This window comes from Lytechinus pictus, chromosome 11, assembly GCF_037042905.1.
Source record: "Lytechinus pictus isolate F3 Inbred chromosome 11, Lp3.0, whole genome shotgun sequence".
Classification (NCBI taxonomy): domain Eukaryota; kingdom Metazoa; phylum Echinodermata; class Echinoidea; order Temnopleuroida; family Toxopneustidae; genus Lytechinus; species Lytechinus pictus.
Genome location: NC_087255.1, coordinates 9,990,166 through 10,017,964, shown reverse-complemented (window position 1 = coordinate 10,017,964; position 27,799 = coordinate 9,990,166). Strand labels below are relative to the sequence as shown.

Sequence of the window (27,799 nt, the reverse complement as noted above, 5' to 3'; positions counted from 1 at the left end):
GATGCTGAGACGCAGACTGACAACCCCCGCCAGAGAATTCAGGCAATCTTACAAGAAATAAGAACCGGCGGTTCAGAAGAGAAGGTGACCCTGAACAAGTCAACCGACACATTCCAGATTCCACCAGATGTCACCTAGCTTTGTTCGTACCACGGAGCGTTACATTACTAAGGAAGGAGAACTGTTAGAAGTAGTGACGGATGAACTCAAGAAGAAAGAGTCGTCTTGAACAGTATCTCTCGTGTTCTTTAGAGTTATGTTGTTAATACAATGACACTATAAGAAGGCATGTCACCATGTACCTTGGACATTATTTTTCATGCCGCATTGCTTAGGAGTTTTCTTTGGACTAAAGCTATTGTGTTTTGTTGAACCTGAACATTGTTCTTTAGGACTCTATGGATAGTTTGATACACATGGATACGTTTTGTTAACGTGCTACAGTTTTTGATGTTGTTAAATGACGCTCGGGGGCCGAGCTTTGAAAAATAAGGGAGTTGTGTCACGAAATAGGTTTTATTTCGTGTTAGAAAATTATCTTTGGTTGATTTATAATGTTTTTGCCGTAGCTGGTGATATTACATGCATGTTTCTACACTAGTAATGACGTAGATAAGAACATGAAAGTTATGCATGTTTTGAATCGTTTTTGTGGAATAACAATTTCCTGGAGATGTTTAACTGATTATTGTGGTTATCACTAGCTTGATCTAAATAAATGCTTTAATTTGATATGTCATTCATGCATATCCGGTTTTGGAGAGCAAAGTTATAGCTGTTCTAAGATTGTAACAGAGGTTAACTATAACAGATATTGTATAATTAATGCATAAGTACAGTAAGTTTATGGACTCATGAGGCTTTGCCGATAATTTGTTGAAATACGGCGCCCACGGGGTGCATTGCACGTAAAGTATGCAAATTGATTTGGATTCGCTATCCAATAAATAAAGTTGGTGGATGCGATCGAAATGATTTATATGATCGTTCGCATGTCTTTCCACGGGGAAACCTAGGATGGATTTCTAGTCCTAGACGACGACTGTGGTTAGATTTCCTTGTGTGTTGGGTCTTTTGCACGCCAGCAAGAGACTATACCAGGGCTTGCTCTTTTGGTAGTCTGGTTGGTCTGGAGGCGGACGGTTCGGAGTCTGGAGTAGACGGCTGGTGGTCCGGAGCAGACGGGTTGGTCTGAAGCGGATGGTTGCTGGTCTGAAGCGGACGGTCGGAGGTCTGGAGCAGACAACAGGAAAACTACAAGTAGAGCAGAGCCAATGGGTGTGGTCGTGAGAGCCTGACTGCAGAATGACCCATACATATGGTCGAAGAACCAGACGTAGTTTCCGGTACTGAACAGACGTGGTTGCAGTGCTGAACAGACGGTGTTGCAGTACGGAATCAGACGTGCATGGTTGCTGTACTGAACAGACCTGGTTGCAGTACGGAATTCAGACGTGGTTGCAGTACGGAGCAGACGTGGTCGCTGTACTGATCAGACGTAGTAACTGGTCGTAAGCAGACGACCGAGGAAACTACCAGAGTCCATAGGTATGGTCGTGGGAGCTTGACTACGGAGAAACCCATACCTATGGTCGAGATAGCTTAAACTACAGGAATCAGATGCATATGGTCGAGAGAGCTTAACTACACAAGCTAGATGCATATGGTCGGGTGAGCTGTTGGAGCTGACAACAAAGAGTGTAGCCGTCTGGAGGTTGCCTGGTGGTGGTACTGACAGGATCGAGGCGTGTGCAAGTGTCAACTGCGGCAGTATATCTCTGCCAAACGGATCCGCGACTAAAAGTTTGGAAATCGACGTGGCAAAGACACCCGCCGGCGGCAGGCATCCTGACAAGAGCGAGCTGCCGGCGGACCACCCAACAACCCCGCACAGCGATTCCGTCACAATATACATATATATTTATATACATATATATATACATGTATATATATATATATATATATATATATATATATATATATATATAGTGCGTCCAAGATTAAAAAGGAAACCGGGATTCCCAGGTCTTTTTTGTTTAAAAGCAAATGAACTGTGATATTTCATTTACATAATCATATAATTCGATTACTCCTTTTTAATTTGATACCTTAAATGAGCAAGACGAGTTTGAAATTTTAATGTAAAAAACATGAAGAAAATAAATACTTAACAAAGCATAATGCTAGCGCACGGTTGGCAATGTTGATGTTCACACCATAAAACGGGCAATTTACAGAACACTTTTCTAAAAATCAAACTGAAAATCAAACAAAATAATGAAAGCTCGATGTCCGAGAAATGTTTTTTTTTGTGGAGCGTTGTGGCCCAGTGAATTAGTCTTCTGAGTTTGAAACAGAAGGTCGTGGGTTCGAATCCCAGCCATGGCGTATTTTCCTTCAAAATTGTATATAGTGACATGATTTTTTTTAACAATTATTTTCCGAGTCTTCCCCCTTATCTTTAATATTTTGTTCACTCGTCTTCCTCCTCTTTTTTTTCTCCTCTTTTTTCTTTCTTTCCCCCTCTTTTTTCATTTTTTGGTCCGCCAATAGGGACCCCCGGTTCCGACAAAGAATATTAGAAGCAACAGAAGAATACAAAAGAAGAATAAAAAAGAAAGTTACAGTCATCATCTTTTTCGGTGGGGCAATGAATTTTTCTTCCATCAAAGTGAAAGAAACGTTTCTCCCCATAAGGATAAAATATTGCGGACCAGGGTGGTAGTGCCATCAGCCGAATAATTTCCATCTGTGTTGGATATGCCAAGAATTATTGGAGGCATATGGAAGAAAGAAGCATATCAGAACTTCATGATACTGTCTTCTGGTCGAGTATGGATAGCGTCTAGCCAACCTGATGTCACAAGTGCTTCACATACATAGGGTAAAAAGCCAACTGAGTATAGTCCTGCAAGATCTTTCAAGCCATGATAGATCTTGAAGCTGCAGGATCCCAGCAAAAACACCTGCAATCGAAACTGACATCAATTTCTGCAAGAGATTTCAAGTCATGATAGATCCCAGAGCTGCAGAATCCAGGTCAACACGCCTGGAAACAGAACTGTCCGGTCCAAATCAACTCGTGTGAGATATCTCACGTGATGATAAATCCTGGAGCTGCAGGATTAATTAAGGTCAAAACACCTGAAACAGAACAGACATGTCCAAATCAGCTTCTGCAGGATCGAGTCGTAATTGATCAATATAGCTGCAGGATCCAGACCAACATGCCTAGAAACGGAACAGACAGGTACAAAGCTCCAGCAAGATCTTTCACGTCATGATAGATCCCATAGCTGCAGGATTGATGCAGGTAAAAACACCTGGAATCGGAACTGACAGGTCCGATTCAACTTCCGCAGAAGTCATGGTAGATCATGTAGCTGCCGGATAGAGACCGACACGCCTGGAGACGAAACTAAATAGTTAAAATCAACTTTTTTTTCACGGCATGATAGATACCGGCGCTGCGCAGAATTGATCCAAGTCAAATCACCTTGAGACGGAACTGACAAGTCAAAATCAACTCGTGCACGCGTAGCATATTAGGTTCAGGAATGGCATGTGGAACTAATATGATCTTCATTGCAGGCTACAGAAGGAAGGTGGTAAACCAAGGCACAGTGTGTTGGCTTTCAATGGAACGACTACTGTTATCAAGGGATAAAGTGGTATCCACGCACTCATTTGAAAATGACCCTCTTGCGAGATTTTCGTGTTGTTACGATACTGCAACAAATAACAATGAAAGTTAAGTTTTAAATTTGATATCCTTTTTTTTTATTACAGGAAATACATGTAGGTCAATCAACAAAACAAAAACAAAACATCGTACATGTCTCGATGTGCAATCCAAGGTTATGATATTAGGGTCATTCTCAGAAAAAATGCACCAATTGATGGGGGAAAAAATCGTAAAAATGAAGTCTACAGAATGGGTTGAAAGATGCATATTGTGAAAGTACCATGTATGAGAAAGTGGCAACAGAAAAGGGGCAAGTCACTGTTGCGTCAATTTGAAGTACTGACCGGATTAACTCAAGCACTGTATATCAATGTTACGGAGGTTAATAGTTAGCATTGAAATGATTGAAATAGAAATGCACACAATTTAGTTTAAGTGTGGAATCAACATTTTATTTACTAAAGCCAAAATGTTTGCAAGATAGAAAAAAAATATTCAATATTGTTTTTCAGAAGCAGGATTTTACCAAATAACATAACAAAAAGTACCATCAAAATCATTGCACATCTTTCGTTCAGTTTAATGTTCACAATTTGAATGAGGCAACCTTAAAATAAATTTTCATCCATAACCTGAGATCCTAAGCAATGCATGACCAATTCTGGGAATCCAAAGATAGTTTACCATCAAATCCTCTCGATGGCATTTACCCCTGTCAATCTTCGTTACGGAAGTTAAATCAAGTTATAAATTGCAATACTTGTTTTGTTAGCTTTGGAACATCCATATTGAGGTATTCGTATAACATTTTTTTGTAATTCATTAAAGATGAATGTGGAACGCATTGCTTAATTTTCCCATCCCCAAAAATGTTAAAAACAGAACAGGAAACGGACAACTGTCATTTTTGTTGTCGTTGTTGTTCATAGTTGGAATGAGAAAACCGAATAACCGGGCCACAGAATTGTAGTTCATCTTCAAAGTTTCTGGCCCGAAATCATCCTAAGCAAGATCCTAAGCAATGCATGACCAATTCTGGGAATCCTAAGATACTTTACCATCAAATCCTCGAGTGGCATTTACCCTTGACAATCTTCGTTACGGAAGTTAAATCAAGTTACAAATTGCAATATTTGTTTTGTTAGCTTAGGAAAATCCATATTTAGGTATTCGTTTAACATTTTTTAATAAACAAAGATTAATGTGGAACGCATAGCTTAATTTGTCAGCCGCCCCCCCCTAAAAAATGTTAAAAACAGAACAGGAAACGGAAACTGTAAGTTTTGTTGTCGTTCTTGATCAAAGTTGGAATGAGAAAACCGAATAACTGGGCCACAGAATTGCAGTTCATCTTAAAAGTTTCTGGCAATTAACAAAATATAACAATCGCAGTCCGTAACCAGGATGAGTTCTCCGGTTTACGAAGAATCTCGCCGCCTGCCAATAGCCAAAAAAGAAAGAGAAATAAAAAAACATTAAAATGGGACATGGGGAAATGAATAATAAAAAAGGAAGGTGAATGAAACAAGAGGCTAAAAATTCACAAATACACACATTATTAATGGAATCTATGTGATCTAATCGCGATTTTTTTTTCATTATTTTGTTTCATCAAGATACGCAACAACGCAACCTGTTCGTGATTAAAAAAAATGATGAATAGCCAAATTGTTTGATTATCGAAATACGTATTTCATTTCTAAATTCCAACAAACCGTGAGTGTTTGAAATATCCCTTTCATTGTTTTCATGTCAATAGGCCTATATCAATTATTTCAGCGCTTTTCACGCACATTAAAGGGGTCATCCAGACTGAAAAAATATGATCTGAACAGATGATAATCAGACAAACAAAATACTGCAAATATGATCAAAATCGAACAAGGAATAACGAAGTTATGCTATTTTAAAGATTTGCATTATTTTAGTGAAACAGTTGAGTCTATGCATATCTTCATTAGTATTAAAAGAGTTGATTGATGGTGTACATACATGAAGTCCCCACTTGTTCTTTTGTATTTTATTGCATGAAATTATTTTTTATTCAATTTATATCCTCTTTATTTGAAAGCGTGCTTAAAATGTCTGGTTTTCATATTGGAATGATACATATTTTCAGCTCGCACTTCGCACTCCCTGCGCATCATTTCCATAGCAGGACACCCATCCTTTTTCATGATTACAAAAAGTTAATAGAATGTCCCGTTTTTGGTCTAAACCTAAAAAAACACGCGTTTTACCTTTGCAATAATTGTTTATTTGATATATATCTTGTTCTCAAACAAAAACGTCCAAAAATTATTTTTTCAGATCGAAATATAAAAAAAATTACAGCCGCATCAATTAAGATACCCATCATTGTAATTGGTACAAATAATGTTTAGAATGTCGAGCTTTCAGTCAGAATACGAAAAAATCAGCTAGTACTTTGTACTCGCATTAATAGTTTATTCAGATAACATCCTGATCATTTTTACAAAAAAATGCTTAGAATGTCAATTTTTCAGGTAAGACTATACAAAAGTTTTAGCTCGCGCTTTGCCCTCACATTTTTGATTGGTGATATATTAATCCTCCTCATAAGTCATTGCAAATAGTTTTTCTTTCTCTTTCCTTGTCCATGAAAACTTACTTGTTTCTCCTTCTTCCCTTTTTTTCCACCGTTTCTGCCGACTTCAGCAATAGACAAAGCCATGACACCTGTTCTAGAACTAGAATCGTACTATCAATCTCAGCAAAGTACAGCAGAGAAGTGTATTAACTTCCGTAACAGTAATTGTTACGGAAGTTAATACACTTTATACAGTGCGTCCCACAAAACACGAAACCTAGATTTATCGATGATTTATCACAAATTAATCACAAATACAATAGACAAATGACCTACCACTGTAAAGCTTAGAATCTACTCTTTCATCTGAAATTACTTAGATTATTTCTCATTCACGCATGAGTGAGCAAACACAATTTGAAGAGGGGATACCAAAAAGTCATTTGGCGGGCTGTATCTGAGTTAAAAAAAAAAAAAAACACATTTTTAAAAAGTTCAATATCTGATCTTTAATTTGATACCTCATTTACAGAAAATGGTCAAGAAATAACAAAGTTATGGTTATTTGAAATAAGGCTTGAATATCAATAATTTCATAAAATGAAGAGGTTTACAGGCTAGCGTTTGAACTCACTTGACACTCCGTTTTGTTGACGATCAGCCATGCATTAAGTCTTTTGTTAACCATGCGATAGCTTCTGTGGGAAACCAGTGAAAACACGTTTATTTAATGAAATTATGGAAATACAAGCATTGTTTCGAGGGAACATAACTTTTTTACTTCTTGACCATTTTTTGTGATTAAGGTATCAAATAAAAGAGCAGATAGTGAACTTTTTAGGCATGTGATTTTCTTTTTGAAATTCAGATACCCCCCGCCAAATGAGTTTTTGGTATCCTTTCTTCAAATTGTTTTTTCTCACTCATGCGTGAATGAGGAATAATCTAAGTAATACCAGATGAAAGAGGAGTTTCTAAGCTTTACATTGGTAGGCCATTTGTCTATTGTATTTGTGATTAACTTATGATAAATCATCGCTTAATCTCGGTTTCGTTTTTTCTGGGACGCACTGTATAGCAAAGAAAGTTAGAAATTTTTAGTTCTAAAGAAGAGGCCAATATTCAAAATTTGTAGTATGAATTATTTAAAATTCCAAAAGCATTAAATATCGTAAATAATTCTCTGGAAATTGTTTTCGTTGGCAATTTTCCCCCTTTTCAAAGTGATGTTGAAAATAAGGTGTGTAATAATAATTTGACAAGGATGAATAGCTATTTTTTTGGGGTAACTAGGTGGAGGGTACCTTATAGGATTTATATCTATATGATCCGAAGTGATTCAGTATAGCACAAATTTGTAGCATATTCAAGAAAAAATGTTACGGAAGTTAATGCGTTACGGAAGTTAATGTCTTTATGCTATGGTCCAACGTGGTCCTTATTTAGCAGCCCTACCTTTGAGAACTGTATTTATCATGAAAGGTGTCTCTTATCCTATATAATACTGAATCCTTAACAGAACTGCCAAAGTGCATATTTTCTTAAGGTGCGTTACGGATGTTAAAGCTGTTTAGTCATACATTTCATTTTTTTAGAATAGTCCTTTATTTCCATGTAATACAGCAAACACATAATTATGATAATTCCCTATCAATTATTTATCAATGAATATCACTCTATGTGCAGACACATTATCATATGATATCAGTCAGTTTGAAAGGGAAAAAAAAACTTGTGGCAGTATTCGTTACGGAGGTTAAAATGAATTTGGGACAAAGCTAAAAGCGAAAATAATCACAAAGTGATCATCAAATACTAGGATAAGCGCAATATGTCAGACGTTTACACCAAGCTGCCCTCACCAGACATTCATGTAGGTAAGAAATACAGAGTACTTATAAAAGAGGATGATAGAAAAATCTAAAACTGACCAGAGACAGTGTCGATTCTAACAAAAAGCAAAAATAAAAAGCTTTTGTAATAGAATTAGAGCTTTACTAGTCACTGGTCGCATATGGTGTGTGGAGCTAGTCTATTATTGTAATTTTCTTGATAATATTTTTGTAGAAAATGTTAAGGGTTGTAAAGCTAGCGGCCATAAAATAGTCGAGACACGTTTTTTTGTGAATTGTAACATTTTTTTTTGAATGACCCATTAGATTCAAATACAATCCAAGTGAGTTCGCGAAGATTCCTCAAATTAACGTTCACAATGATGGCGATGATGAAATTGATGTTGAAGCACGATGAATAACAAGAGTCACTGTAATGAGTTGAAATGTATGTGAAAACGACGTTGATGATGATTAACAGTCAATTTCAGCAATCCATGGGTTGAAAAGCATTCATTAAACAGGTTGCTGATCTCGATGAGAACTGATAATTCCTCTCTCAAAGTAACTGCAAACAGTTCATTGATGGCGTGCAAATAATTCCACAGAAGATAAATGTTATATTCCAGTTGGAAATAAACTATGTTCTGACATAAAGTCTGGCGTGAAACTCTGAAATCTGATCTAATATGACGATGATGTCCTTGAAGAAACTGCTAGCTTATATACAAAGTATTCACTATTCTGTTCTGGAAGCTTCTAGTATTGTCTACAAAAATAACATTATCCTTCTTTCTAGAATAGTCTACTGCTAGAAGACTCTTGAATGACCTTAGTGAAATTAACAATTAAAACAACATAGCTAGTCCTATTGTCCTTTTCACTGTCACTAACAGCCTATTGTCTGTCTTAGTACATTCCAGAAATAACAAAGATTATTCTATCTCATTAAATAGCATGCCTAACAAATCTTTACTGAGACATTTCGGAATATTCTTAATCATTCTATGCTATGAATATCCTTAAAGAGAAAATAACTATATAAATGAATGTAATTGCTCTTACTTCTAACAGTTCTACTTATATAACAGTGCTTGAAATAATCATAAACATAGTTGACTCAATCAATTTTTGGCGGTAATCTTGTAACCGTCCTTCTACAAGAGTGACCTCTTGTTCAATGTTGATTTTGTGGAATTCTTGCCAAGGGCATTTGGAGGTAATATAGGACCCCAATTGAAAAATAGATAGCCACAAATTTTCGGAATGTCAACGGTTTCGAGACTTAATTCTTGATAAAACATATGCTACATATTCTACCCCCTTTTCAATCGCTCAGATAATTAATCATGAGGTCTATCATCATTCAATGATAAATATGTAACTATCAAGTAATAACAAACATTAACAAAGCAACCTTTGATATGGAACCCATAGACATCGTCCTTGGGAATATGAACCATATCATGAGACAGTTTAATATAGATTGTGCAAGGGTTTACGTTTTAGGCATCTATTATTACCTCTATAATTTATACACACCCATACTGTTACCATAATGCCTTTAACCATTTATTGCTACAGAATACATGTTACTTAGGAACTGCTACTTCGCATGGGCGGGTATACACGGTATAATGTATCCTGGCTTGTTGTATTTAATGTATTACTGATTCAATAGAAAAGATGTGGTTAATAGAAATCATAGTCATGAAATACATACCCTCTAAGAATTGATTGATACTGAGGACTTTTTTGCCTTAGAATAATAAGCATTTATATAGTGCCATCTATCTAGTGTCAAAGTGCCAATAACTAATACGGTTATAAAAGATAAGACTTCAATTTAGATTTGAAGGTCTCCAGTGATGGTATAATTCTTAAATTCAACGGCAAAATGTGCTGAGGCAGAAAAAGCTCGCGCACCATATGCTACACGTGTCTTGGGAATCCTAAGAAGTTGCAGGTGTGATGATTTTAGGCTACGAGCTGGTGTTTAAGGCATGACAAGGTCTTGTAGATAATTTCGTGCCAAACCACTTAACACTTTCCAAGTGAGAAGTATTTTAAATTCTATACGCTTCCGGATTGGCAACCAATGTAATTTTTGGAGAATTGGTGAAATGTTTTGATATTTTGACGTACCAGTTAAACCCTGGCAGCTGTATTCTGAGAACCGTTGCCATGGTGCTACCTATGGAAACATGTTCCAGATTTAATTTCTGAGCTATTCTGAGTAAATTATAGTGATCTGAACTTAATCTGTTACTATGCAAAAAGGTCCCTTAGCAAATGTTGCTATGAATAAATGGATCAAAACTGTTGTGATACGAAGGAACATGCTTTAGATTAAAATTTATGTGACATATCGCTAGTGAAAATGTGACTCAACCCCCCCCCAAAAGCTCAGTTTTTAAAGTAAATATGTTACCTAGCAACCGATGCTATATTTAGAAAACTCACGTTGCCATCCCCTGCTAAAATATGTTTGAATTAAGTTACTATACATTTGTACCAATGTTCATGCTTGTACTATTTTCTGAACATTTTTTTTCACCAATCACCTAGAGTGAGGGCGGGTGCGGGGACAAGGGTATACTTGTATGACGAACCCACTCCCACTGATACAAAACTGTGAAATACTTGTTACCATTTCGTTTGTATTCTTTTGGGAATGGAATAGGAGTAAATAAAATAAGATCCATTTACCTTGACAATTTTCCTGACCATCGTGCATGCTGTATCCTAAGGCGCACTTCTGAGGACATTCTCCTGTTGTTTTATCACAAGATACATCACCCATGCAATGACATTTATCAGTGCAATTTGATCCAAAGTAACCAGCCTCGCAAATATCAAGTACTGAAAAATTACAAGGAAAACATAACATAATTGGACATGGTAAAATGACTTCGATATAGTATTGTGTCATATTTGTTTGCGAAGGTGCTGGGCATGTTGTCGATGAAGACGGTTACTTCTAACAATTAAGGTTAAGTGTGTGGTGTGCCCAGCAAATATTATGAGTATGTATAATAATGTTTAACTACATTTTCTTTCAGAATAAAGCAATACATATTAGAATGGTAAAATATATATCCTGTTTCTGCTTATGGTAACTCCCGTAGGAACTCGACAGGATAACAGTTTGCTGGTAAACGCCAAGCTGGCATATTACCAAAGAAACATTTTACGTCTCCGTTAACCAGTCATAGTGGCTGACCTTATAAATATTACTATTGGGCCTTTTATCAAAGTGGAGACAATGGCAGAGTGGGAATTCGAACTCACAACATTGCAATTATAAGTCCAATGCTCTTACCACTGGACCACACGACCCGTATATATTTGGAACTTACTTTGACAATTGTTCCCTGACCAGCCAGACTGACATCCACCTGTAGTACATATTCCACTAAAAGAGTTACATGATGATACATCAGCACAGTGACATGTTTGTGAGCATCCTGGGCCATATGTGCCAGCATCACAATCTAAGATACAGGTTATAAAAAATCACATTTAGCATAAATGATCATATCTACTTAAAACAGATATTCCCCCACCCCCTGTTCCTCCTCATCCTTCTTCCTATTGTTCTTCTTCATTATTAATATTATTATCAATTATATATTATCTTATTAGTAGTAGTAGAAGTAGTATTAATATTAAAATTATAATAATTATTACTGTTCTTCAATCTGTTTCAAGTAATTTTGTATTGAATGCAAAGACATGGTTCAGACACACAAATATCAATATCGATGCATTATGGTATAATATCTCTAAGAGCTTTCTCAGTCTCACTTCCAAAGTTCCAAATGATTCGTTTCACGTTTAATAAAAATGCAACTAGTGTACACAAGCTGTAATGGAAGTAAAACGTACAGAGCTAAAATGATCTAGGTTATTAGCATTACCTTTCATTTATTTCTATAGTACAGTACACCCGTCTATTAAACTGGGATTAGAATTGTGGAAAGCACTATATCAAATGACTTACCGCTGTCACATGCAAGACCTCGAGAACCAACATCACATGAACATCCATATGGATTAGGTAAGCAAAAGAGGTTCCCTCGACAATAAGGTACATTGTCATCTCTATAGGAGCATCTATACTCACATTCTAATCCAAATCTATTCCCATGTGTGTTGCTGCAAACTAAATGAAAACAATAGAGACTTTTAGGAGCAGTGAACGACGTAGCAGTCCTCTGATCGTTTGAGTCAACGTCGTCGTCTGCCCTTGTTCAGTACAATTGCGAATACTTTAGATTTCACTCGACTTGTACGTGTACGTACGTCCACGTGAAACAGCGCGATAACCAGCGGGTCATGACACGCTGCCCGTCCCGGAAGATCTGGCGTACCATCGCCTGGCGACCCGGTCTGGTGATGCGAAAGTGCAACTTGTGCACACGTGCCCTTTCACTTGCTTTGATTCCTTTTTACTCGAGTTAGGAAATATATCGATATAAATTTTGGAAGTCAGAAAGCAATTCCAAATATGATAAACATAATGCATCGTACAACTTACATTAATATTGTGAAAAGTCACTGTAAACTGTGTTTTAAAAGGGAAAGGGTGATCTTCATGCTGGGCTTGATGAAGTCACTCACGTACACGTCCACTATGATTTAGGAGAACCGAAAAAATAGATGTGGCGAGGTTCTCGATTCTGATAGTGGACGTGTGTGAGGACATGAGGCATATGGAACGCCAAAAAAATGACGTCATCTCGTACCAGTCCACTATGTGGACCTACATTTCTAAAAGTGCTCAATGTTGGGGTTGTGTAATCAAGCTCACTGGCCTGAATTCTGAACTTGCCTTAGTTTAATTTAAAGGGGAATCCCATCCACATAAAAGTTGTTTTGAAAGGAAAAATTAAAATCAGACAAGTAGATAGAAAAAAATTTGAACAATGTTGGGCAACATAAAGATGTTTAAAAAATGGTAATCGCTTTACCCATAGAGTCTCCAAATTCGCCACAAGGACCATTCTCCCTTTTACTCCACATTTTAAAAACTATTGGATAAAAATGCTCCATGAGGGTAATTATGTGTCCAAACAATATCGGGCATTTCTTTTGGGCTTTTTTATTTATCCAGTGTGATGAAAATTGTTTGCCCATTTTAAAGAATTCGCTGCTTATTTTCTTAACCTTACTGGACAATTATGCTTTCCGCATTGGGTAAAATACTGCCCCAAATTGGTTGGACACATAACTACCCTCGTGCTGGTTAAAGTTTAACCCAATATTTTTTTACAGTGCAATACATAAAAACGTATTTTTTTGCTTATTTATTATTTTTTTCCCCTCAAATTTGGGTTTAAATTCATAACACATTTTCTTTCATGTCGACTTCAAACAATATGCTACCTTGGTTATAGTTTTATTACTGAAGAATAGGATAAAAAGCACAAATCCCTGATAATTAAGTACATAAACCATAAAATGTGCTCAGAAAAAGTGCTTTAGGCATTTTGTGTTTATGCTGATTTATCAATTGTGTTAAGGTAATTCAGGGGTGCTGAATCTAAAAATGATGTTTGCCAAACCTGATTCCGACAAACCGGCAAAAAACAAAATGGCGGCATTTTGAATGCAGTTTCCCATATTAAACGATTTTTATGGGTGATTATATTTCAGAAATTGGGGTCTATGTATTATTTTTTATACCAAGGGTTACAAACATAATGTGCGCGATTGATTCGTCAGCCATCTTTCATTCCAAGATGGCTGCCATGATTCACAGCTGCTGATTGATTAATAATATGGCCAAATGTTTGCTATTTTTGGGGCGATGCTGGCATAATCACATTGTGATATCTTTAACATGCCCGCCATTCTTTCCTCGCAAGCATAGCAGAAGCAAGACATGAACGTCGCTTTTCCGACGGAGGCAATGACCATGGCGGCGGCGAAGTGAACATTAAATCTTAACCGAGGTTAAGTTTTTGAAATGTCATAACTTTTAGGGTATAGATGTCTATTTCATGAAACTTAGGATTAAACAAAGTCTATTGAGACAGGTTACAGTTACAAAAGGTCGTCAAGGGTACCTGGAAATCCAACATAGCGTCCAAAATGGCAGTCGTTAAACCATCAACTCCAAAAATTAAAGTAAATCATCAAAATCATCAAAAAAGCTTTCAAGGCAAATAATGAATCAGGACATGTTTACAAGATAGTCAGTGAGTGTGTCAGAGAATCCAAGATGACCTTCCAAAATGGTGTCTATAATGGACTTTGTAACTTTGAAATGGTCCAAATTAATATAATATCCACCTGGTAGAAATGACTTTGGGGTCTAGAGATAAAAAAATAAAACATTAAAAAAATCATAGTTCCAAAGGGAAAATTACATTGGAAAAATTTAAAGGTTTATCAGTGGTACAGTTTGGCAAAAAAATGACGGCTTTAAAAAAAAAAATATTTCTTAAAAAAAAATGGCTGCTAAGTGCATATACTATCTACCAAGATACATTTTTTGTCTTTCTCATGATTTCAAGGGTCAAATAATATAGGTGAAGACAAATTACAGGGATACGCTGTTGTCCATTTTGTCAAAAAAAAAAAGAACGCTCCAAAATTACATTCGAAGTGGCCACCATTAATACTAAAATGACATTACTTCATATCCCATCTAACGCCACTATTTTGGTGTCTCTGTTTTTAAGACTCATAAACATATGATTTACAGGAGTTAGTGACAAAATTAGATGGTGGTGCAATAATACATGTAAGTAAACATCCGAAAAACAAACTTTAAAAAATAAGGTACACTTTCACCTAAAAAGTTCCATAATTCACTGATTTCAAGTATTCACCGATTTCAAGTATTTCAAGACACGTCATTTTAGTGCTTATGACTATCCTATGGTTTCATGAGTATGAGACAGCAGTCATTTTTACGCAATTTTAGAAGTCGCTTCGGACTTTTACGACCGTGACGAAAAGGAAAACTGACCATCCTTGTTATTTGTCCCGATTTATTATTTTAACTTTCAAACCACAATAGTGTAGATTTTTCTAGCCTAATTATGACCATGCTTAGGTGATGGAAGTCTTTTTTAGACTCATTTTGAAAGCCATGTTTGAATAATAGGCAAAATGGACAGCTTCATACCATTGTATAACTAATCCAAAAGTATTATTTAACCCTTGAAACGAAACCATAGTAAAGACAACAAAATCATATCTCCCAGATGGATTCTAAATGGATTATGTCAATATTTAAGTATTAGCAGCCATTTTAGACTCCTTTGTTGGAAGCCATCTTGGGTTTTTGGACATACAGGACCATTCATTACCCTTGAGACTTATCCTGATGCATTACTTGACCATTTAAACCAATGGTTAGACAATATAATCATATACCCCAGGCGGATATTAAACAAACTATGTCAATTTTTAGGTAACAATGGCCATTTTAGACTCTAATTTTGGAAGCCTTTTTGGATTCTTGGACATGCTGGACCTCTGACTGTCCTTGTAACTTGTCCTAATTTATTACTTGACCCTTTAAACCATGGGTTAAACACCAAAATCAAATACCCCAGGCTGATATTAGACAAATTATGTCAGTTTTTCGGTAAGAACGGCCATTATAAAGACTCCATTTTTGGAAGACATTATAGATTTTTGAACATACTGGAACCACTAACTGTCCTTGTTACTTGTTCCAATGTCATACTTGACCCTTTAAACCATGGGTTATACTAATAAATCATATTCTTCGGGCGGTTATTAAACAAACTGTGTCGGTTTGTAATTAACGACAGACATTTTATACTCCATTTTTGCAAACCATCTTGGATATTTGGACATGGAGGACCATGGACTGTCTTTGTTACTTGTCCCAACGTATTTCTTGACCCATTAAACCATGGGTTAGACACCAACATCATATGCCCAAGGCAGATATTAAACAAAGTATGTTGGGTTTTAGAGTTCTTAGATAACAATAGCTATTTTAGACTACAATTTTGAAAGCCATCTTGGATTTTTGGACATAGTGGACCGTTGACTGTCCTTGTAACTTGTCCCAGTTTACTTATTTACCAATGAATAAAACCCAAATAAAAGACACTAAAATAGGTAATAGATGAATTGTGAATTTTTAGGCCATGGCAGCGATTTTTACGCAATGTTGGATTTTCAGTTACCCTGGAGTGCTTATGTTCACTCTTTCCTTTTACCCCCTACACCATTGAAAACATGTATGCACCGAAAAAGATGTCAAGGGTAGATTAGGTGTCGGTTATTTTAATTTTTAGTTAATGGCGGCCATCTTAGACGCCATCTTAAAAATAATCATTTTCCTGGATCCGGATTTTTTGTAGATTTTTAGTATGTTACTCTTGAGATCAAAGAGTAGCAAAAACCGTTTACAAACATTTTTGTTACAAGTTTTGGGGTTCAGAATAGAGCAAAAAAGGGTGTAGAATGGCGGCCATATTGTTTTTGCCAATTTGAGGATTTTAACATCAAAATCAAGGTTGGCAAACATCAAATTTGGACTCAGCGCCCTCAAATTATGCTAAAACACTTCTCAATTCAGCATTAACACGATTTGCCTAAGACAGTCTACTTTTCTCAAATCTGGACCTGACTAATCTGATATTTACACAATCGTAGGAATCTCACGTTTGAGACTGCCATAACTTTCTTCTATCTCGTCCGATTTTTTTCAAACTTGCACCATTCTGTTTTACAATTTTTTCCTGTCACTCAAACATTTTATATGACTAAAGTTGGATTTCTCTTTTTCTGTGTATTTTTCTTTAATATCTGGTATAAGGCTAGATGTGACACTAATATTTGATATCACAGCCTCAATTCAGTAGCTGATTTTTTACTCGCGCATTCATGCCTCTCTGAATAATTGGTAAAATACTTCCTTCATCATTATATTCTGAGGAAACAACATGGTAAACATACGATGGAAACAAAATCTTGAGACTTTAAAGCTTCAAATATAGTACATGGTCTAGTATAAACCGGACTTAAGAAAACAAACGACCCACTAAATGTACTCACTATTCAAACAATTATCTCCCATGAAGTTGTTAGGACAGATGCAAAGACCAGATTTGTCATCACAGACTCCACCATTGTAACAATTATCACAGATACCATAGCATTCAGGTGGACCCCACCTACCTGCAGGACATTCTAATATAAGAGAAAAAAAAAACAATGATACAATATTATCATGTATACAAGTGGAATGCCTCTGGTCTTTGACCTTTGTCTAGTGGTATATCTAAGAAACACGGCGCCCGGGGCCAGAGTAAAAATCGCACCCCTTTAAAAAAAAAGGGGGTGGGGGTGAAGGACCATTTTAAGCACTGTTTGAGGACGTTCCACTATCATGTTTGTGCAAATCAATATTTGCGCATGCTTTATGCTAAGCGCATTGACGTCACAATGGATTAATAGGGGATTAATCAGAAAAGGTATCAGGTGATTTTTTCAAATTATTTCAACTGGAGATCTCATGTTTTATTTTGTAAAGCCTTTGAGCTGGAAATAATTAATGGACCAATGTTTTTTTTGCTTTTTTAATGCTGCTACAATTTCTGAATGCTTTAGTCGAAAGTGCTGCAGAAGTATGACGAATATGACCTCGAGTTCGAATAAATGGTAGAGTGGTTTGGCATTTTTCCTCATATAGAACCAAAACCTGGCGCGTTCTTGGTGTTTTAAATAGGACACTTGCTCAAACAAAAGTGCTAATAGTTTGAAAATAAGCGATTGAATTCCTATTTGTTTAATGTTTACACCGCACAAGTACGCCTTCTTCTACAAGCTTGTAAATTTTGGTGAAAATGACATGGATTTTGATTAAAGTACATCATTGATTGTACTACTCAGGTTTGTCATAGAAATTTCAACTGTTTTAGATTATGTTTTGTCATCTTTAACGCAATTTGAAAGAAATGAAGGTGCTGCTGGCCTTAAAAAAAGGGCAAACGAATGCAATATGAATGAATTCTCCATCTTCAGTATACAGTCTGAACTATACTGTAAAATTTGATGAACTCTACATGGATTATGACTTGGTAATATATATTTAACCTCAACGTAGTGATCTCGTGGCGTGTAAAAATGCCAAATTCTTTTGAATTCGCAATTCTCGAGAACTTCTCATTGGGTGAGCTTTATGAACACATGTTATGGTTTGCAAATTTGTAATATGCAGCTGCTAAAGTAACTCTGTGCATGATTTCATGAAAATGACATGGATTTCATTTGAGCTGTGGAACGTCCTTAAAATGTAAAAAAAAGGTTAACATATTGTAAAGATGATATTGATCGCACATAATAAATAATGCTAGCTCGAAGAGCGAGCAGAAAAAAATAATATTCCTATCTTAAAAAAGGACAATTTATTTCTAGTTTAAGACTTCGTGTATAGTATATGCATCTCATCAAGCAATGCTGAAAAGGGTTAAAAAAAATCATATTTCGATCTTTAAAAAAAAGAAAATTGACTACTATTTGTAGGAATTCATGAAAGTATATGTATCTCATTAAGCAAGTATCCCTAATAAGAGCACGTTTTCTTTGTATTAACTCGTGTAGTGCTACTTGAAAATGGATAAAAAAAGAAGAGAGTCGGTACTTTACAAATCAAATAATGCGAGCTCGGAGCGCAAACTGAAAACTTTTGTTATTCATACCTTAAAAAGTGACACTTTTTTTGAAAAGTTCTTAAGAATCGATTTATACATCAATCAAAATAATAAAAGCTCTATATGTGAGCTGAAATATGTTTGTATATTGACTTCAAAACTGGATGTTTTAAGCCTTTTGAAAAGGTATGTATCTAATTAATACGCGATGCGATTGACAGAAACGAAATATATATTAACGTCGACAAGACTAAGTTATGATATTTGGTTCCATAAAGAAAATAAAAAGTTGTAAAATTTATATATCATGTAAAGGACAAAGGACACAAATGTCCCCGCTTAACGCGATCAGAAATTTCAATATGATTGAACTCAATATCGTGCAGAAACCAAAGTTACTATTTAGAAACCAACTTGCATATATAACAGGTATAACGAGCTGTGACCTTTGACCTGCGTACTTCGCAATCGAGTTTAGCCTGTATTATGCTGTCATCTACCTACACACACCAGAATTCTTTGAAATCTGTCGAATATTTCATAAGTTATCATGCGGAAACCAACTCGCATATGTAATGAGCTGTGACACTCGCATATTTAATGAGATGTGACCTTTGACCTTATACCTGCGGACTCCGAATTCGAACTTCGCCTGTATTTTGGTGCCATCTACCTACACACCTATTTTTTTAATCTGTTGAATATTTCATAAATTATCATGCGGACACCAACTCGCATATTTAATGAGCTGTGACCTTTGATCTGCGGACTCCGAATTCGAACTTATCCTGTATTTGGTGTCATCTACCTACACACCAAAAATGTATAAAATCCATTAAATATTTTGTTTGTTATTGCGCGGAAACCAAGAGGGGGGACGGACGGGCGGACAGGGGCAGCGCTTAATGCCCCTTCCGGACTTCGTCTACGGAGGCATACAAATCTAACACTGGGAAACGTAAAACAGCATCAAGTATCTGGGAGTTACTGTCGACCCAGTTATGAAATGGACAAACATGTTTAGCAGTACGTTGAGCAAACTTCATCGGGCCACTGCTTGTATTCGGAGGATTAGACTTAATTAATTGATCCGTATTTTGTCATGTTTGTCTCTCATCTAGATTATTGTTCCATTATCTTGGGTTACACAACAACAAACAAACATTACGAGACTACAACGTGCCTAGAATCGCTACGCCAGAATTATTTTAAATGCGGACCGATATACATATACTACCTAAATTTACTTACTGCAGATTAAGCTTAATTGGCATCCGTTCTCCAACTGATTAAGTTTAATCACTGTATTGAAATATTCAAAATAATCAACAACCTTACCCCCAAATATATATTAAAAAAAAAAGCCAATATCAAACAGACCAATTTATTATACGACTAGAAACGCTGCAATTATCCCTCTTTTTATTCCAACTTAACCTACTGAATATATCAAACTATCATTTTCTTATCAGGGAACATTGCTTTTCAGCAGTCTTCCAATTCATGTCCAAACTTGCCTTAGATCTCAATCTTTCAAAAGACATTGCAAATAAATTAGCCACACACTTCAAGACCTTTAAGTAATTTTTAAACCGGAAACAGCCAACATTTCCACAATGGGAGGGGGAGGGGTTCTGTGAATTAGAGATCTGTCTCGTTTTTATTTTATTGTTATGTTATATGTACTAGGTTGCATTATTATTTGATTGTTTGTTGCTATTGTATTGTCACATTTAGATCACTCCATGTATATATTATGTATTGTTAATTTGATGTGTGTGCTTTTGAATTTCTTCACTTCTTTTAGTACATTGCATGTAGTTCCTTTTTTTAATTATATAATTGCTCATCACTGTATCATGATTGTTATGTATATTTTCATATGTACAAGGGTCTCTCGAAAGGCATTTTTTATGTACTGAAAAGACCACACAGCCTAAAGAAAACAGAAATAAATTATAAATTAATAAATGCGAGCGCGAAGCACGAGCGAAAGTTTTTATATAGCTAGGTAATATTTTTGTATTATTTTTCCAACTCTATACCTCCATTTCTTTCATTTACTCTGTATTGGTCTTCCTCCCCTTTCAATTTTTCCTCTCATTTTCTTGTCCTTTTTTCCATCCCCTCTCCCTCCTATATGCGGCTCCCAGGGCACGCGGCCCCTGCACCTACGCCACTGCTTTTATCCAGAGTCCTGATTTTCTTACTCACATAATAGCTCATACTTGATCCTCCTTATATCATCTACAGGCTTCATGGAAGACCAAAAAAAAATGATGAATACATTTTCAAAATTAGAGAAAAGGTCATTTATTTGAAAACAAGTGGAACACATCAGACACTCTTGTTTTACACAATTCAAAATAGTAGCAGAGCTGAATTAAAAAAAAAACATTTCAGAAAGGGAGAGAAAAAATAACTTGATAACAAAATTCATAGTAAGTTTGCCTGAAATGACCTACATGTATGACATCGATCTTGAAACTTGCTGTTCATTTCACACTATTCATACAATGTTCAATGAATAAGGAAATGAGTGGGTATGGGAACTTATTTGACAAACATCAATTTTGTTCCAAGTTTTGGACATGAAATGATCTTTTACCTTTATCGAACGACCTGATATTTTAATACCATAACATTTGTCAGTTGATACTTATGTAACATAAGTTCATGAAAGCACAAGTGAACGTGAAAACAAATTTACTTAATTGTCAAAATTAAAGAAACAAGTATCTCTAACCCATTCCCCCCCTTAAACCCCCCCCCAAAAAAAAATAAACCCAAAATTGTATTGACCTCGAAATAAATTTTTCAATTGATATCATTTGTGATTAAACATTAATAAGAAATTAAGAATTAACAAAATTAACCTATTAACCAATTCTTATCAAAGCAGTGATCTTAAATGACATGCGACTTTGACCCAGTGACTAAATATAAAAGGTAAACAGATATACCTGAAAAAGGTTGCAACCAGACCTAAAGATCGAAAACCATCTGGAAAATTTGAATCTTACATCCTAGTTAATCTTTCTTTCCTAAGTTGATACCAGTTTTCTATTCCAAGTGACTTCTCACCTTGGTTAAGTCTTTAACAAATATACATAGTCGTGACACATTCCACATTTAATAGCTCCCCTTCCCCTCCATCATAAAGCCAAATAGCATTGATGCGTTTTAAACTGTACCTCTGACAATGAGTCGGTAAATTCCTCCTCTGTTTTGATATCTCTCGCCATGATAGTAGATCTCATAGATCCCTTGGTCTGATATGTCGATTGGGTTTGAGAAGTTGATACTTGTCTGTCCCTCAAATTGTGTAAGAACATCACCACCATCTTTCCTCCATGTAATCACATTGCCATTATCATCAGGTTGGTCTCGATTAGTCATTGAGATCACCACTCCTGTGTCATTCACATTGACTGCCTTCGTAAACACTCCACCACTTGGTATAAATTTAGCTGTTAACATGGACAACGACATATCAAGACGAATTTAAAAATGCGATAAGAAATTGGGGCAAATTGTGATTATTATCTAAAGTTTATTTATACTTGAGTTATGTTTTATGGATAACACATTATTCTCTATATTTGATACAATGTGTTTCAATATGGTGACCCCTTGAAGTGGTCTCCAGCACACGTGAATATATTTTTTCATTCTATGGAGAATGACATTTTTGATATTGAATATTCTAGCAGCCATAGAATGCTTCCCTTTTTGCAAGCCCAGTTCATGGTCTTCTTTTGATTGCGAGATGAATATGATGTCCATATGATCATCAAAGTGTGTATGTAACTGATGTATTATTGTAAGGAATGCGAGCTGGAAAGAGGAACATCGTTGGAAGTTTTCTGATAACGACGCGATACGAGTATGGTGCGTTCAGGGTTTATCAAACATGAAAATATAGAAAATAAGGGATATATTTCATCTACTCTAATAAAAGAAGCTCAAAAGGGATGTAACGAGATATTTCTGGCGCGTATTTGTTCTTGAATTTATGTTTTTCATCTCCATTCATATTGCTCAGGAATTCTGGGCACTCTTACGATTCCCTGTAAAATCAGCATTATCTACATGATCTAAATGATCTATGGGGTTTCCTATTAGGGTATACTACATTGCATTAGTGTGAGTGTATGGAGATCATTTATATAATTTATCCCATAAATTAGGCATTCAGCCATATTTTCCTAACTTGTGAATGTACACACCCAGAGCCTTTTTCAAAGTTCCATCTTTAATGTTAAGTTAATGAAAAATATGAAAAAAGTATATTGAAATGATGGAATTTATTCATGTCATTTATTCATTTATTTGTTTAAAATCAGGAAGCCCATTCAACAATGTGTTGGTCTCCCATGGGGCCCTGTGACAATGTATAGCTTAACATAACAATTATAACAATTCATTTACATAGCATCATCATAAGAGAGGCATAAATAAATTAGTAAGTACATGTGAAGGAAATAAGGAAACATAAAATTAACAATAACAGTACAATGATTTAAAATGCAGATGACGTGAAAGTTATAATACGTGTATTGTTAGAATTACAATTAGCCAAAATCTGTAAAATTAAGAAAGTAAGCTGAAGTTGTGAGTCAAACAAAAACATCAAAATAGAGGGCATAATATCAATTATGTAAGTGAATGAGGTACAGCTTGAAAAAGAAGAATGCTTATGGGTCATGATTAGCTAATGCTAAATGCTTCTTCAAATGAAATTTAAATGATGCAAGGCTAATTTGAGATATTATTTCAGTTGGTAAGTTGTTATATAGGGAAGGGCCGTCATAGCATAATGCGTTTTTACGGTATTCTGTGCGACATTTAGGGTGTACTAGGTCGCCTCTTGCCGATTATCGGGTGTTAATTTGGTGAAATTCACCAAGTTGGAGAAAAAAACTTGCCAAAGTAGTCAGCAGATAAGTTGTTAATGCATTCATACATAAAGACAATGACATCTGAAATATTTGACATGTTGATTAGATGGTCACCATTTACCTCCGTAAACATATCTTGAGAAGGAGTTAACATATTTCAATTTAGAATAAGTCTCGCAGCCCGTTCTTGAAGTTTAATGATTTTGTTGGTCTGCCTTTTAGAACGGTTTCCCCAAATATCGCAGCAATGGCCCATTTGCGATTTGATTAAACAATTATATAATAATTTTATAGTGTCATTGTCTATTAAAGGACGTATTCTTTTCATCATTGCCAGACCCGCAAATACTTTTTTTGCAAACAGAGTTAACATGATCATTCCACATAACGAACACGAACAAGGTACCTGAATTTGAGTGCTTGTTTCGTTAATTAGCTGCTATTTCGGCCTGCAAATCCCTTACCATATCTTCTTACCATCACTTCTCTGAAAAAATGTAGTGACCCTTGTTACATCTCGAGCATCCTTAGCAGCCTCACAGTAGAAGGGACCAAAACCAGCTGTATGCCAAGTATCCCCATGATCAGAGAATTTGACCAACAATACATCTCCATCACTAGGGTGAATCGTTGCTGAGGGTGGTGGTGTATCTGTTGTTATGGGTGCAGATCGTCCAAATGACAATGTGGCATCCTCATCTGGTTCACTGCGGTAACATTGGTACTCTACATTACTGGATGTTTCGATAGCTGTATATCCTACGGTCAAAACTGTGATATGAACCACCTCACCTGCAATATGACAAATAATAATCGAATGTAGCTTAAAGTACAAGCCCAACCAAACAACATTACGAGTTGATTTGAATAAAATAGAATAAATCTATCAAGTATAACAATAGAAAAAAAATCGGATGTATAAAATGAAAGTTATGACATTTTTTAAGTTTCGCTTAATTTTACAAAACGTCTGCACATCCTGATTGGTATGCGAAGGGAGGGACTAATGACGTCACCCATTCAGGATTTCTTTTGTATTTTATGAAATGAAATATGTGTCCTGTGAAACATGTTTTTTCATCCCTTATCATGTAGAATTACCATTGGTTTAACATTTTACGGCTTACTCAAGTCGGTCCTTATTTTCAAATCTGTAAAAACTGAAATAATGTATAATTCAAACAATAAACAAATAATGAGGAACATCATCGACTCTCTCATTTGCATGTCACTGAATTGTGCATATAACTGTTTTGTATAAAAAAAGTTTAAAATGTCAAAATTGAAAAAAGAATAGGGTAAATGCAGGGGGGTATGCCAGGAAACTTAAATCGCTGTGGATAGGATTAGAAATTACCATCGATAAAAATACAATACTACCTTTTTTGAAAAGATTTCTACTTAATGTATCATGAAATGTAGTATGCGTCGTGGTCCAGTCAGACCGCAGGTCCCTGTGCTAATGAGCAAAAAGGCCAGATTCATCCAAATCATCTCGTGGCTGAATCCTCCTCCTTGCAAAATATCGTGATTCGTGAGATTTTCTTTCTCTAAGAATTTACCTGTTTTAACCTCAAGTTAAATGAAATATTATTGCACCATCAGATAGAGTAAAAGTTACTCTTTCCTATTGGTCATTTATTTTGTATACAATATTTTGTTAAATAAGTAAATTTCTGGCCTGAAATTGTGCCTCAAAGCTGAATTTTCTTCCTCTGTTTTCTTTTGCAAATTGTGCAAAACTTTTTATTTTGAGCCTCAATGATATCTATATCACCATAAAGCTGAACTTCTGTACTTTCTCACAATGCCACTCTTGATATGCGGCACCTTTTAATCGGGTCAAGATCACACTTTTCCCACCAAGGTACAAGACGAGATTTCTGAAATTTTTTACTTGCATGAAATCCAGAGTTCTGATTGGCTGGATAAGGTTCACAGAACAACAGGCGCGGGGTATTTGAGGAGATTACCACATGGGAAGTGTGACCTTCCCACGAACCCAGGCACTGGAACCGTTGGAATTTGACATTGTGTGGTCTTTTTGACCAATCAGAGTGCAGTATACTTGTTTTCAAGCTGCTTTATGTACTTGGCAAATGAAAAGTGTGATCTTGACCCGATTAAACCAATTCTTATTTTGAAACCTATATCATTTCAAAGCATACATATTCAGCTTTATCATGATATACAAATCATTTGGGCTCAAACAAAAATAAAGTGTGAAAATAGCAGCTTTTTTCAGGTGAAAATATTTATTTTGTAGCATATTTTAGATCAAAATTTTAACCTATATTACAAAATCTTTGAATAAATCCAAACACATGACCTGAAAGAATGATTCTTCTTCTTTACAATGGTACCAAATTCATGAAATTCGATGCATAATTAGAGCAGCAATGACCGAATGAAAAGAGGTGTTTTGGTCCGCATCAAGCTCATTAAATATGCAAAACATCTCAAGTCATGAATATCACTTGGATGAAAGAAGCCACTTTCTTGGGACCTGCAGTCTGACTGTGGTCCGAGTCGTAAAATTGGAACCTTTAATCAGAAAGGGAACACTATAATGACACGACATACTACAGAGGGAAAGTTGGAAGTCCAGCTATGAAGCATAATAAATCTGAAGTAGTTACCATTGCCGGCGCCAAAAGGGGGGAGAAGGGGAAAAGAAAAAAATAGAAGATAGGTCAAAAGAGGGAAGAAAGGTAGATACATAAAAAAGGTAGGGAGAAGTGGAAAAAAAACAGGTCAATTTACCACAAAAGCGGATTACAACAAATATTTTCCTTGATTACACTCTGCTCATATCTTTAAAAAAAAAAAAAAAAAAAAACCTGACATGTGAGTTTCAAAAGCGTATTCTGGCTTCAAGAAGCGGGCATAAACGCATCAAATATCCCAAAGAACTAAAGACATTTTTATATAAACCTTTCCAAATTTGAAATTAATACTTATGTACATAAATAACAACGTGGTTTACGAACCACGAGTTTTGCCTTATTTCGCGAGTAATAAAATTGCAATATGATCTTCTGACCCCTAATTGATCTATCAGCCCATTATCCTCATGAATACACATGTTGTATTACCAAGGATCATTTGTACAAAGTGTGAACGAAACTCATGCAGAAAAAAATGCCATGAAGCAATTGAAAGAAAATCTTGACCTCTTGACCCTTAGATGAGATGGCCTTTCGTTTGAACCATCATCCTTGCAACAACACACATGTGGCATTGCCCAAATGATCATTTTAACCAAACGTATTTTCAATATGATGCATAAAGAAATGAAGAAATGAGAAATGAAGCTGAACAAAATCTTTAAAAAAATAATGAACATGACCTCATATCAATTGACCCAAAGATTACCTTTGATCCCATCATTCTCATAGGCTCACATGTGGTATTTATTACCCAAAGATCATATATATACCAAGTATGAACAAAGTTGAGGCAGCAATAAAGAAATGAGAGCTAGTTGAACAAAAACTTGAACATTTTGTAACATACCAAACAGACCAAAGGGGCTTTCACAATTGCTCTTGCGATCGTTTGCGATCACTTGGTCACAATACATGTTGCACACAATCGCAACGGTTGTAAGCAGTCGCACCGCCAATTGTGAAAGGGCTTACCAAACCAACAGACCAACAGGAAAAGTGATTCGTTCAGGCGAAACAAAAATTATCATTATACATAAAATATACATTAATGACCGTTTACGTCAATGAAAACTCAAGCAACGTACCTTTTATTGATATCGGGAAACAAAACAAAAATGACACGCAAGATATGAACACCTTTAGAGTATCAAGGGCTGCCATTTTTCTAAATCGTTGAACTAAAGGACAGATGAAACTCCGCACTAAAAATGCATCAACTTCCTTTTCTTCAAAGCTCACAAAATATTCAATGTGTATTGGCGAAACCTCACTCATTGAATGAAGAAATTCAAATATCAAAGTCTCTTAAAGGACAGGTCCACCCCGACAAAAAGTTGATTTGAATAAAAAGAGAAAAATCCAACAAGCATAACACTGAAAATCTCATGAAAATCGGATGTAAAGAATATAACATGTATAAGAAAGTTATTATTTTGAAGCGTCGCTTAATTTCACAAAACCGTCATATGCACATCCTGGTTGGTATGCAGATGAGGAGACTATGATGTCACC

General features: G+C 35.7%; 1 protein-coding gene across 1 annotated transcript; it reads right to left on the bottom strand.

Annotated features, from left to right (window-relative positions):
* Positions 1 to 1,048: 1,048 nt before the first annotated feature.
* Positions 1,049 to 27,448, bottom strand: LOC135155973 (uncharacterized). Its single transcript, XM_064106618.1, has 9 exons — positions 27,373 to 27,448; positions 24,096 to 24,410; positions 21,912 to 22,187; positions 17,120 to 17,254; positions 12,072 to 12,233; positions 11,428 to 11,562; positions 10,778 to 10,930; positions 10,214 to 10,262; positions 1,049 to 1,430 (listed from the first exon to the last, which is right to left on the bottom strand). The coding sequence occupies exons 1-9, from the start codon at positions 27,446 to 27,448 to the stop codon at positions 1,049 to 1,051; spliced, it is 1,683 nt and encodes a 560-aa protein (XP_063962688.1).
* Positions 27,449 to 27,799: the final 351 nt, after the last annotated feature.